Source organism: Ceratosolen solmsi, unplaced genomic scaffold (assembly GCF_000503995.2).
Source record: "Ceratosolen solmsi marchali unplaced genomic scaffold, CerSol_1.0 scaffold4, whole genome shotgun sequence".
In the NCBI taxonomy this organism is placed as follows: Eukaryota; Metazoa; Arthropoda; class Insecta; order Hymenoptera; family Agaonidae; genus Ceratosolen; species Ceratosolen solmsi.
Window position 1 is genome coordinate 584,461 of NW_011948449.1, and position 12,911 is coordinate 597,371.

General features: G+C 31.4%; 3 protein-coding genes across 3 annotated transcripts; 1 reads left to right on the forward strand and 2 right to left on the reverse strand.

Annotated features, from left to right (window-relative positions):
* Window positions 1–45: 45 nt before the first annotated feature.
* nudE (Nuclear distribution protein nudE) lies at window positions 46–4,580 on the forward strand. Its single transcript, XM_011504886.1, has 9 exons — window positions 46–186; window positions 263–633; window positions 795–1,024; window positions 1,128–1,418; window positions 1,480–1,616; window positions 1,689–1,865; window positions 2,158–2,282; window positions 2,886–2,959; window positions 4,427–4,580. The coding sequence occupies exons 3-9, from the start codon at window positions 936–938 to the stop codon at window positions 4,491–4,493; spliced, it is 960 nt and encodes a 319-aa protein (XP_011503188.1). The 5' UTR covers window positions 46–186; window positions 263–633; window positions 795–935; the 3' UTR covers window positions 4,494–4,580.
* Window positions 4,581–6,300: 1,720 nt separating this feature from the next.
* On the reverse strand, window positions 6,301–8,689 carry LOC105366436 (histone H3.3). The gene is made up of 3 exons (XM_011504887.1): window positions 8,326–8,689; window positions 7,446–7,595; window positions 6,301–6,695 (listed from the first exon to the last, which is right to left on the reverse strand). Exons 2-3 carry the CDS (start codon window positions 7,571–7,573, stop codon window positions 6,413–6,415), a joined length of 411 nt encoding a protein of 136 aa, XP_011503189.1. The 5' UTR covers window positions 7,574–7,595; window positions 8,326–8,689; the 3' UTR covers window positions 6,301–6,412.
* A 1,326-nt stretch (window positions 8,690–10,015) lies between these two features.
* On the reverse strand, window positions 10,016–11,744 carry LOC105366438 (histone H3.3). The gene is made up of 2 exons (XM_011504888.1): window positions 11,568–11,744; window positions 10,016–11,475 (listed from the first exon to the last, which is right to left on the reverse strand). The coding sequence occupies exons 1-2, from the start codon at window positions 11,693–11,695 to the stop codon at window positions 11,193–11,195; spliced, it is 411 nt and encodes a 136-aa protein (XP_011503190.1). The 5' UTR covers window positions 11,696–11,744; the 3' UTR covers window positions 10,016–11,192.
* Window positions 11,745–12,911: the final 1,167 nt, after the last annotated feature.

A 12,911-nucleotide genomic window follows, 5' to 3' on the forward strand; every position in this document is an offset into this window, starting at 1 on the left:
ACTAACGCCATCTTTTTCTCTGAATTCGTTTTTTGGCTTCTGCCATTTTGCGTTCTGTAAACAGATTTTCTTGACGCAATTTGACCACTTTTTTGTACATGTGTATGACATGACACACGTAAGAAAGCATATCATCATCGTTTTTCCACTCTATCGGCTAATGTAATAAGATTTTATAAATTACGAGTAAGTTTATGCAATAAGTATATAAGATATATCTTTAAATGCAGAAATTGTATTTTTATTTTGTTCATATTTTTAGGAATGTTTTCTTACAGTGTATTAAAAGTAGTGTGACATTTAATGAAAATCGCCAAATTCATGTCAGTAATTTCGCTATTGGCATTAGATTCTTGCTGTCTCATAATTTTCTGCATATTTTCTTTCTTCTCTTTTTTAACTCAAGGTCTTTTTGTACATAGTTATAAATCCAGTTGAAAGAATTGTAATGTGCGCGTCATTCAATACGATGCTTTGGTTCGTCGACGCAGTAGTGTGGTCTGCTGTTTATTCGTTCAAATCTTACAATCTGTACAATTATACTTACTTAAGTTTATAAGACAATTTTTATTTTTATTAAAAAATAAGTTATTTCAAGCAAGTATTACTCGTGTTGTTTGGTAACATACAATGGTAACATACAATGCTTATTTTATTAACGTATTTTTTATTTTGAATTAAATTTGGTTTTAAATAATTTTTATGAAAATTTGTGTGTAAAATATTTGTTTAGAAATGAATTTTTTGTCTTGCATAAACGTAATATTATATAAATTATTTTTTTAAATTTACAGTAAATGTATGTCAAAGAACTTATAACATAAATTTAGTTCTATCCCGTGTTTTATACTGGTTACAAAATCTACAATAATCTGTATTTGCTGTTGAAAATTATTTATTAATTCTTGATATAAAAAGTTTAAAGTTTTTTAAAAATGATGGAAATTGATCCTCCCCCTCCGTTCAATAATAAGGATGATGAGATTCAATACTGGATGGATCTTGCTCAACAGTTACATCAGAGGTACAACTTACAAAATAAAATATATGTTATAATAAATTTTATTGTTTTGTAGTTATTTATCAAATAATAGTAAATAAAATAAATATATTTATTTAAATTTCAGAAAAGATGATGTGGAACGGGAATTGGAAGAATTCCAAGAAAATTCTCAAATGTTAGAAAAAGAATTAGAAGCTTCACTGGAACAAACTGATAAAACAAATCGTGAATTGCGACAGAGGAATTCAAGATTAGTATCTGAAGTTGAACAGCTACGAAGTCGATTGGATCAACAAAGTATAGATTGCTCTATGTTTCAATCTAGAGCTCAAGAATTACAAATACAAAACAATCAATTACTTAAATATGTCAGAGAATTGGAACAAAAAAATGATGATTTAGAAAGAGCTCATAGGTATGTTCAATATTATTTTCAATATTTTTTCACAATTATGGTGCTATTACTTAAATTATAGGGTTAGCAAAGTAACGGAAGAAGAAATGGAAGCCAAATTTAATGTGGCTCTTGAAAAAACTGCATTACTTGAATCAGAATTAGATGAAAAAGAAAGTTTAAGGGCAACTGTTCAGCGACTAAAAGATGAGATCAGAGGTTAGTCATAAAATCATAAATTGAAATATCAAAACTTATATTACAGATTAATAAAATTTAAATTATTTACAGACTTGAAACAAGAAATTCAAGTTCAAGTTCGACATCAACCTGATAATGACAAGTCTGCTGCTGTTGAAAGAGTTCGTAACCATGTAGACAGTAATAAGCTACAATTTGAATTGGAAACTCATACTCCTCCTACTAGTCCAATATCAACAACAAATGTGTCAACATCAACATTAAAAAGTAAGATGCGTAATGCCTTGCGTAAAACAAAATACTTTTTTGTACCAGGCTCGTGTAAGAAAAAGGAAAACAAATCAAAAATATCTTTTTTATTTTTTTAATGAAGCATCAAATTTAATATTGTTGAGATGTATTTAAATTTTTGTATGGATTCTTTTTCATCTTCCAATAAAGATAAAAATATTTTATTACTAGTTTTGAGTTTTTTGTTAAGTTTGTGTGCCTTTATATTTAATTGGTGTTTTAGTAATTTAATAGTAATATCTATCTTGTTTTTATTGTTTGTGACTAGTTGGAAATGGAGTAGGGGGTATGATTGGTAACAATATCAACAATAATGTCAGTCCACCATCATTAACACCCTGTACCAGAATACTTGCCATGAACATGATTGGTGACCTGATGCGAAAAGTTGGGGTAAGTATAACATTAATACTTGAATATATTGCATATATTACACTTAATTCAATTATAAATTGACCTGACAATATGACTTTGCTATTTGGGATTGTTATTAATATTATTATTGGAATTAAAATTAAAAATAAAACGTATATTGTAGTCTAAAGTGTTTGTAGTATGGCAGGTGGGTTTGATGAAATGTGGGACAGTTAAATATTCTTATTTTGATAAAAAAAAAATGTTTTCAACTATCTCAAAAACACCATCAGTTGCATGATGCACTAGAATTTTAATAAATAACAACTTAAATAAACAAAATATCGATTCTGAAATGAAAATCGATGATTTTTCAATTTATATTTATATAATATAGGATTTTGTTATTTTTAAATTTGCTTGATTTAATACTTATATTATATAACCCTTTCTACTCATTTTGTATCATTTATTATATTTTCGAAACTTTTTTATATTTTTTAATTTTTCGTGTAAAATATTGTTGATAATTTAATAATTATACTTTATATTAATCTATACAATTTACAAATAAATACACATACAATTATTCAATTTTATTAATGTATTTTTGAAGCTTAATTTGATTCGCTTTCAAACTAGGCTCTCGAGAATAAGCTCAATACATGTCGAAATGCATCATCGCGAGAAGATCAAACTGTTCGAGATCTCTACAGGTAACATTAAATTAATCAACAAAATAAATATTACTGCTATAGTCTTCCTTTATTCTGTGATTCTACAAGAAAGGATCATGTACTTGCAGTCATCAATCGCAGATCTATTTAAATAATTATATAGTTAAGTTTATGCTAAGATATTCGCAATAAATTTTATTTAAATGGCTATTAATAAAAATTCATTTTTAAAAGACAAACTTTTTAAAGGTACATGATCCGCAACAAATTAATTTTAATTTATATTGATATTTGTATTCGGGTATATTAGGATTCTTTGTTATTATTTTTAATTTTAGATTTTTTCTTGTGATAGTACATTATTTTTGCGTAATGTTATTAACTTTCGTATATTAATGTCAAATTCTAGTTGCGTTTTTATGTATTATATGACTTGCAAACGTATTTATATGCAATCTGTGTTCCATATCTTATATTTCTTGATCCATGAGTTCAGAACAACTTTGCCGAAGACCTAATTTTGTTAATATGCGATCATATATTAAAACCTCACTGCAATTTTTTATCAAAAATTTGATTTGTGTTTTTATTGATCCAATAGCCCGGAAGAATTAAATTTTTGTCCACAGATATAAGGTTTATATAAATTTGTTTTACAAAAATTGTAATATTCTTCTGAATTCTGAAAACAAATTAATAATTTCACCAACTCTCTGAAAATACTCCATTGTTTAATATTTATAGAAAATGATAAAATTCTGTTTAATAGGATTACTGAACCTTAAATATATTTGAGCACTTCAATGCTTTTATATGCATAGTATGTCACAAATAACGTTCATAAATTTATAATCGTATATATTTATTGTTTACTAGTGTCTTAACATATGATTGTGTTGTAAAGCGCAAACGAACTAGTTGTATTAATTTTATGAAATTCAAAAAAGAATATCGTAGATTTTCTTTTTGAATGATAGTACAAATTAATAATAAGATTAAACTTTTGAGAAAATTGTTAGTACTAATTTTATTTTTTGCAATTTATATTCATTACAATATGGAGTACTTTAAAATTAAATTAAAAAAAACGGTTTACTGATTATTAGTATACTCTTTTAATTTTAATTTTATTACCTTGTAAATATTTGAAATTTATTTTTTGTAATAAATAGTTTGTAACGATAGTGATTTTGTTATAGTTCAAAATTCTATAATGCAACTAGGAATAAAAGCTGATTAATAAATTCTAGTAATTACATTAATTAATTTATGTGTGAATGTCTTATAATACATTATTATAAGTTAATAGCAATCTTTTATCAAATGTTTGAACCAGATTAATAAAATATTAATAAAATAATTGTAAGCATAGTGTTGGAACTGTGTGAGTTTCATCGTATGGTGCATGTTGTTCTGTACTCAAGACTCTTCAAGTTGTTTTCATCGATTTGAATGCAAATACGATTCACTTTCTTTTTTGATGTTTCGTGTCTGTTTTAAAACTAGGACTAGAAGACAGCCACGAGTACTTACCACTGCAGTAATGGGAAACAACAACCACATTAGATATTAAGACCATAATTTTCCACTCTTCAACTTCGTAGGAGAATATACATATTTTTATTTATACACATGCGTAAAAATCTTTATTGTTATATTATTTATTGTAAAAATAGTATTTAAGTAAATATAAAATTACACGCGTTATTAAAAATTGCAATACAACGCTCATTGTAATATTTTTACTGTGGAAGAATTTTCATTTTTCATTAATCAAGAATCAGTTTTTTTCACCATAAATAAAAACAGTAATTTTTCAATTGTATTTTTACAAAACCAATTTTAAAATTCCTTTTTGTATTATACTTCTCAGTCAGTTTCTAAACTTATTTGTCAATATTATAAATTTCGAAATATATTGCACTGCTACAATCAACAACATATAACGATAGCAATATAATGATAATGGACAAAGTGCAAAAAACCTTATTTAATTATAATTCTATTATTGAGTTATTAAATAAAATATGATTGATAATAGTTTTTGATAATTATTTTAATTTTACAAAGTAAATATATAATTTTCAGAAAAATTATTGTAAATACGTCTGTTTTATTTATAAAGTAAATATAGTAATTAATAAACTGTTATACGTATGTACATATATATACATACACACATATGAATTATAATTCCTTTCATGTAGATATTTATAACATTCAATAAAAATATTATTTCAATATGAAATAAAACATAAGAATTAAATGTATACAAATTTTTTTCTTTACCTTTATAATAAGATATAAACAATATTATTATCTATCATAATGTTTTATGCAGTGGAAACCATTATCTTCATTTTATTACTAAGTACTAAATATTTTCCAAATAACATAATCTTATGTAAAATAAACATAATTATGTATAATAGAAGACATAAGTATGCATTATTGGTGATGTATTTCTATGATTTAATATATTTTAATCTTGTAGATTTAATCTTGATAAAAGTGCATTGATTATGTGTTTTATATAATATATTGAGAAACCTATTCACTTATTGGAATATTACCTTTTATTGCACACTTAATTTGTTTATTAAAATTTTAAAACTTATAGTATTTTTATTAATTAAATTTACTATGTGAACTGCCAAATTAAATATAAATAAGAAAACAAAATTAAGATAGAGGTGAGTAAATTATAAACTTTGTAATTGACTTTAAATTGTTTATTTATGAAACGCGATTTTTTCACATAAGGAACAGTGAATTATCTGTCAAAGTCCATTTATGTAATTTTCGTACATTCTAAATTGTTTGCCGTGTCAAATTACGCTATATAAAAGGAGATCTTAGTTTCTAAGAGCACGCTATTTTTCCAGTGCATGTACGTATGGTGCGTATTGCGTATATGCACACGCACTCACGTATACATATACGCACCATATGTGTATATACATACATACATACATATATAAATACATGGGTTCGCGTATGTATGCGTGCACACACCCACACACACACATATCCAATAATTATACTCTGTTCATGAATGACAGTGATACACGATGATCATAGATTAATAAAAATAATCGAGTTTTTCTGTCAAATAATTATAATACTAGATAAAATCATAGATTATATCATGTGTCCATTTGAAATAAGAAATTTTCTATTTTTCTAGAAGTCTGAATAATTACTAAATAAATGTAGTTTTTTTATTTTAATACCATATAGTAAACTAAATAATTTTTATATTTTGAAATTTACATAAAAAGCATCTTTATTTTCAGGCTTGACTAATATAGATATATCTATGGTAAAAGGTGAATGTACTAATGTTTATGCCAAAGTGATAATACATGCAACACAATATGTGGATTGGAATGAATGTATATTTCCATCCATTATTATGAATAGTAATATCAAGATCAAACTATCAATAATAGTAGTAGTAGTAAATGTTATGTATGTAGTAAATGACACTTTTTAAGCACGCTCGCCACGAATTCGCCGAGCCAGTTGGATATCCTTGGGCATAATAGTTACTCTCTTGGCATGAATAGCGCACAAGTTCGTGTCCTCGAAGAGGCCGACGAGGTAAGCCTCGGATGCCTCCTGGAGAGCACCAATAGCTGCACTCTGGAAACGCAAGTCGGTCTTGAAGTCTTGCGCAATTTCACGAACCAAACGTTGGAATGGTAATTTTCTGATAAGCAATTCGGTCGACTTTTGGTATCTTCTGATTTCACGCAAGGCGACTGTACCAGGCCTAAAATTCAAATTGAAATTTAATACAAAAATGTATAAATACTGAAACTACTTTATTAAGTATTAACTTTATTTATTGACACCATTTTACTCATGAAGGTTTTATAAATATCTTAAAATTAATATTTAAGACGATAGATATTGTAGGCCTAACTTTTTATTATTAATTTTATCTGTACTATAAACCATAAAAAAGATCATTTTTGCTTTCTGATTTGAGCTTATTAAAAGTATTTGTTTTTTATATATTTTTTTAAGTATCTAAAAAAGTGTATAAAATGAACGATAAAAGTAATAAAATAACTAAATAAATGAATCGATCAAATTACATTTTCCATGTGAACATAGATTTTAGTAACATTATATTAAATATAATAAGGTAATACTTCATAGGTAGCTAATAGTTCATGAACTAAAAGTTAAGGCGTATAAGCACAACTTTGCATTAATAGTAATTGACTTTCCAGAGCACTGTTTCAGCAAGCCTAATTATTCATAGATCAATGATTAATTAATTATTTATCATCTAATTAGTTTAATTAAATATATTATATTACTTTTAATTATTTGACCATTATTTAATGAATAATCATAGCTCGAACACTATAATTTACGAGGTTGACTAAGTGGCCGATAACACGAAGGCAATGTAGTAAAGTAAACGAGTAGCGATAAAGAGCGTTTAATTTATCGTATAAAAATCTGACAAGTTGGATACAAATGATTAGCCAACAAAGGTATAAAAAGAGACCTGTAACGATGGGGTTTCTTGACTCCTCCAGTGGATGGTGCGCTTTTGCGCGCCGCTTTAGTGGCCAGCTGTTTTCTAGGGGCCTTTCCTCCAGTGGACTTACGTGCTGTCTGCTTGGTACGTGCCATCTCGTCGAAGTCTTATAATCAACTAAAAAATAAGAATCGTTTAAAACTATTAAAGACGCGATACTTCCTAAGTCAATCGACAAAGATCTTACACACACTCTTTATAGACTGACAACAACGTCGTTCGGTGTGAGTCGCCGACAAAAAGTTACGGGGGCGGCGCCGTATAGCGCGAGCTTGGCCGTACACCCAACTCGATGGAGGGAGTAGAAGGGGATACGCGGGATGTGGAGCGCGGAAGAAGCGAGAAACGGCGTCACGAGTTGTATGGCCCCCACTCCAGCCCCCACGGACTTGCGCAATGGACGAGACTTTCGAAGCGCGGTACCGCCGACAAGACAAGAACCACGCTCTGAACGTTCCGAGGAAACCGACGTTTCTTGTCCCAGACCTCCCTCAAGGAGAGCGAGCCAAGATCGAGGTCTCGCTCCAGATGTTTGTTATGGGTTGACGAGAAGTTTGGGAAGCTCTGGCTTCCGATGGTGCTGTTTTTCTAACTTTAGCTCGTTTCCGCAAGCCTTAAAAACAACGCAACTGCACGTGCTTGTAATGCCTCGACCGTTCCCTCGAAAACGTCAATTACACACAAAATGGAGTCGAGGCGGTGCATCACTACAGGCCGTGAGAATCGTAGGCGGCTTTTTGATATAAAACCTATTCACACGACCACTTCTTCGAAATTCCAAATTGCACCCTACGCGTATGGCGAATGATCCGCGCCCTTAAATTAATATTTTTTTATTTTTACTCACCTTTCTTGAAGAAAATATCCGGAGTAATCAAGCGCGCACAACGTCTCCTTGTGCCCGATGGCAGTGCTATGCTCTTGTTGGCCTCTCAGAGTGCCTTTACGAGTGTGCGCGCGCGTCCATCCATGTATGCGTGCGTGCGTGCGTGCGTGTATGAATACGTACGTGTGTATGTCTACGTCTGCCAGTGCGGACGCTGTCTCTCTCCCCCGCCCTAGGAAATTAAACTGCCTGAAAGTCTCGCGCTCCGGACCAATCCCAATGCCTGAATCGGCTTTTCGTCGCATCCAAGTTGATTGGACGACTTTTCACTTGCACGACGAAATTTCCTCTCCTAGGCTTATTACTGCGGACAATCGAAACCTACTCCCTCGGCTCTTTTCACCGTCCGCTGCCGTAACTCGCGCGCACTATCTGTCCTCGACCCCATCGGACTTCTCCTACAGCAATATCTACTTACAGCCGTTAGGATACGAGGATGCAGTACAAAACAATGAAATGGGCTTTAAAATACTGCCGAGGAACGACGATCATTCCTTATCCTTCCAACTTTCATTCCTCTCTTTCCTTCTACACTTCGATCTAAGCATTTTAGAGAAGCTCTCTCCCATTGTTACACTTCGATCATATACACAAAACGTTTATTCGGTATTTTGCGTTACAAATGCTTCCTTTTGTTGTGCGTGCACCTATATGCATACGAACACGCACGTAGAGCATCGTAAGAGAAAATGTAAAATCAATTTTTTTGGTGCTAGAATAACACCAACGAACGTTCCAGTTAATTCACATTTGTCTTTTCTCTCTCTCTCTCTTTCATCTATTTATTTAACAAAATAGCATTATTTTTTAGGATTATACGCTATGAATAAGCTGCCCGAAGGAGCTCGGGAGCGACGGCGGCGGATGACGACGCGATGACGCGCAGGCGCTACTTGCACGGCGACAGATATGCTCAGGTGTCGAAAACAAATGGCTAAAGATTTTTCCAAGCTTCCCAGTACATTCTATCCTTAAATTATAATTATAGCAAAACTTCTTTAATAGCATTTCGCATCTCAAAATTCTTTCCTTGAAAAACATTTGGGTCGATTAGTGCAATAGAAATGTCGCAATTTTGAGCGGAATTAAAGGTATTGAGCGATATTAGGCAAGGCACTAATGCTAGACTAAAGACGAATAATATTGCGTGATTGCACGAGCGCCATATTTGCTCTTTTAACTGGTTTTGTTAGTTTGTTCCCGTGATTACATTGCACATTCTCCAATGATTTTTAAACCATGGAATCTACTTTTCTTCTATTTTCTTTAGAGTAACACGCGATAATTAGGTTTTATTGTAAATTATAATTACTATTCAGTTATTTTTTTAAATTTCAATGCGTAATATTATCTGGTTATAAATTTAAAGCATTTAATCAAGAATTAATGCTCATCGAATAAATATTGTAAAAAGTATTTGTTAATATCCGTATTAATTTATAGGAAACAGTTGATTAAAAGTAGGTTAAAGGATACTTTTGAAATAATAACTACATTTTTCCTTATTTAATAGTAATTTATATTGTAATATTTTATGCTAAATACAACAATGCATTTTTACCGGAAGGTTTCAAAAACTATTTTTATAATTTAATGACTGATTATTATTAATCAATTCTTGTGTTATTCTTGTCAAATAAACACAACTGTATTCTTACACAATGGTCATTGACATTGTTTTATTTCCATGTTAATTACAACAATGTTTTTCAGAACCGAAGGTCTCAAAAGTTATTTTCATATTTTGGTATGTTGATTAACAATGAAATCTCTTTTTGTCAAACTAGCACTCTATACTAGGATACGATTAACATAATTCATTTTTTTAAAAAATAAAGAAAATTTAGCTGAGCTTAAGCATGTATATTTTCTGACTTGAGACCCTCCATTTAAATTGCGCACAAGATTTTAGTTTATTTTTGACAATAATCACTTTGTCTTCAATTTACGAAGAATACACAAAATGAATCAGATCAGAGTAATCTAGAACCTGTAACTATAAGCTAATTCTGTCCAAACACCGGACTATTGTTACTCATTTAATTAGATATTAACTTAATGAATTACGTTATCACTAAAGTCTAATAGAAATTATCTAATTTTAAAAGATATTATTTTGTTCACGAACATCGATTTGAAACACTGAAGTTACAAAACCATTATTCAGTGGTACAAAGGAAAGGTACATCACAATATAAGATGCACTTAGTTATCAGGCTATTCAGTTTATAGTGGCAATACCCATGACCTATCATAAATGATAAATCCTATAAACTTGAATGCTTATAAAATAGGCTCAACTTTTATTGGGTTGTAGATTTTCCATAATATATAGAATTCTTCCATTACTATTTGGAAGTAGAAGCTACGCTGTGTTCCTTATATTAGTAACGATACATTCAAGGGTTACATTCTAAAAAAGTACAAGAAACGCAAATACGTCAATTTTTCAGTGTAAAATTACAATGAAGAAATAGAGATTTATCGAACACGAATATTGTTTTTTTTCAACTTCTTCATTTTATGATCATAGAGCTATCGTGATTTTGTTATATATAAAAAAAAATATATAATTTAGCAAATCATAAATACAACTTAATTTAATTGGATAAAATACAATAATCAGATTTCAAAATATAGCTAGACATAAACAAATGTGCCGCCGTTTTTGAATATTTGGCAGTGAGTATCGCAATAAATCTTTTAAATATGAACCAAACTAAAATGCCGCTAACCTCTTGGAATAATAATAATAATAATAATATTAATGTTTGAATGTATGAAAACAAGGTGAAATGGAAAGCATTACGCCGATAACTTATCAGAATTTAAGCACGCTCGCCACGAATTCGCCGAGCCAGTTGGATATCCTTGGGCATAATGGTTACTCTCTTGGCATGAATAGCGCACAAGTTCGTGTCCTCGAAGAGGCCGACGAGGTAAGCCTCGGATGCCTCCTGGAGAGCACCAATAGCTGCACTCTGGAAACGCAAGTCGGTCTTGAAGTCTTGCGCAATTTCACGAACCAAACGTTGGAATGGTAATTTTCTGATAAGCAATTCGGTCGACTTTTGGTATCTTCTGATTTCACGCAAGGCGACTGTACCTGGTCTGAAAATTAAGTAATATCAAGTCACTTTTGTCTTTGGCGAAAAAGAAATTAGAATATTTATTGGTAATTATTATATTTTCATTTGAATTACCTATAACGATGAGGTTTCTTCACTCCTCCGGTTGATGGTGCACTTTTACGCGCCGCTTTGGTCGCGAGCTGCTTCCTAGGGGCCTTTCCTCCAGTGGACTTACGTGCTGTCTGCTTGGTACGTGCCATCTCTAAAAAAATGCTAATTATATCGAATATTCGTGTGCAATTTCTCTCGCTAATATTTATACGAAAAAACTTGTTTTTTTAAATTAACTCTCATCCCTTAAATTATATTTCGTCGAAAAATTCAACCGCAATTAATCTTTTACACGCATATAAAAATTATCTGTCGCTATTATGTATATGCGCGTGTGCATGCAATCTGCATCAATACTTATGGGTATGTGTGTGTGTACATATGTGTGCATATTTATAATAAGCATGTATTATATATATATATATATATAATACATATCTTGAAATGAAAAAAGTTCAACTGTTTAAATGCGTGCAAATAGGATATACATTGTGTAGGTGTAATAATCTTTGTCTTATATTAAGTTAACCATTGGTGACCGTTTAATCAGTAAACAAAAATTCTGAAAATGGATGCAGAGTCCAGAATAAAAGCACGCTTGAAACTAGCTTTCCCTCCAACTCCGAAAGGAAGCACAATAAAGAAAATGGCGGACGGCGTATGTATTGTACGTTTTCACCATGCCGAGGTGACGCTACAGCGTTAATTGCGTAGTGAATGGTTCGCGAGCTCGTGGGCCTACATTTTTCTAAATATTCAGCTTATTTATGCGGTAAACATTGCTTTTAACGAGGTCGTTGACTTAAGGGATGCAATATCAATCAAAACTTACCTTTAAAGAATGATCAAGAAGCGATTTTCAATATAATGAACACAACAAAAAAACACTTGCGTCAACGAAGAGTGACCAAGATCAACTGCCGCTCGCCGCCGCAGGAGTAGGAGGAATAGCCTTTGAGTATAGGTCTATAGGAGTCAGGAGACTGTGCGTCGAGGAGCTCCGCCGCTGAATCCCGCGCGCTTTGTCGCTCCTTGTATGTGTACTGCAAAGCCTCTCTGTATTGTCTCTTCTGACCAAGCGAGTGCGTATGCGTGTTGAAAAAAGAAAGCGCGCCAGTAGCTGAAGCGAAAAGTGAGAAGACGGAATGACGAAGACGGTACTGATGCTAGGGCCATGAGAGTTTCCGCGCATGCGTTTTGCCCGCCCACGACTGACACCCCTCAAGCCCCTTGCACAAGTATCGTCGCTGGAGCAAGGGTAGACTGAATTTTTTGTTTCTTCTGTCCGAGCGTTCGATATTGTTTACCTCTTTATGTCACTCCGCAATTACTTTATTTTCCACTTATGTATTGCGTTATTTTAGT

Coding starts and splice junctions, on each gene's coding strand:
- nudE (XM_011504886.1), top strand. CDS start 936: ATGATGGAAATTGATCCTCCCCCTCCGTTCAATAATAAGGATGATGAG. Junction 1,617..1,688: donor ACTAAAAGATGAGATCAGAG/GTTAGTCATAAA, acceptor AATTATTTACAG/ACTTGAAACAAGAAATTCAA. Junction 1,866..2,157: donor GTCAACATCAACATTAAAAA/GTAAGATGCGTA, acceptor GTTTGTGACTAG/TTGGAAATGGAGTAGGGGGT.
- LOC105366436 (XM_011504887.1), bottom strand. CDS start 7,573: ATGGCACGTACCAAGCAGACAGCACGTAAGTCCACTGGAGGAAAGGCC. Junction 6,696..7,445: donor AAGAAACCCCATCGTTACAG/GTCTCTTTTTAT, acceptor TTTGAATTTTAG/GCCTGGTACAGTCGCCTTGC.
- LOC105366438 (XM_011504888.1), bottom strand. CDS start 11,695: ATGGCACGTACCAAGCAGACAGCACGTAAGTCCACTGGAGGAAAGGCC. Junction 11,476..11,567: donor AAGAAACCTCATCGTTATAG/GTAATTCAAATG, acceptor CTTAATTTTCAG/ACCAGGTACAGTCGCCTTGC.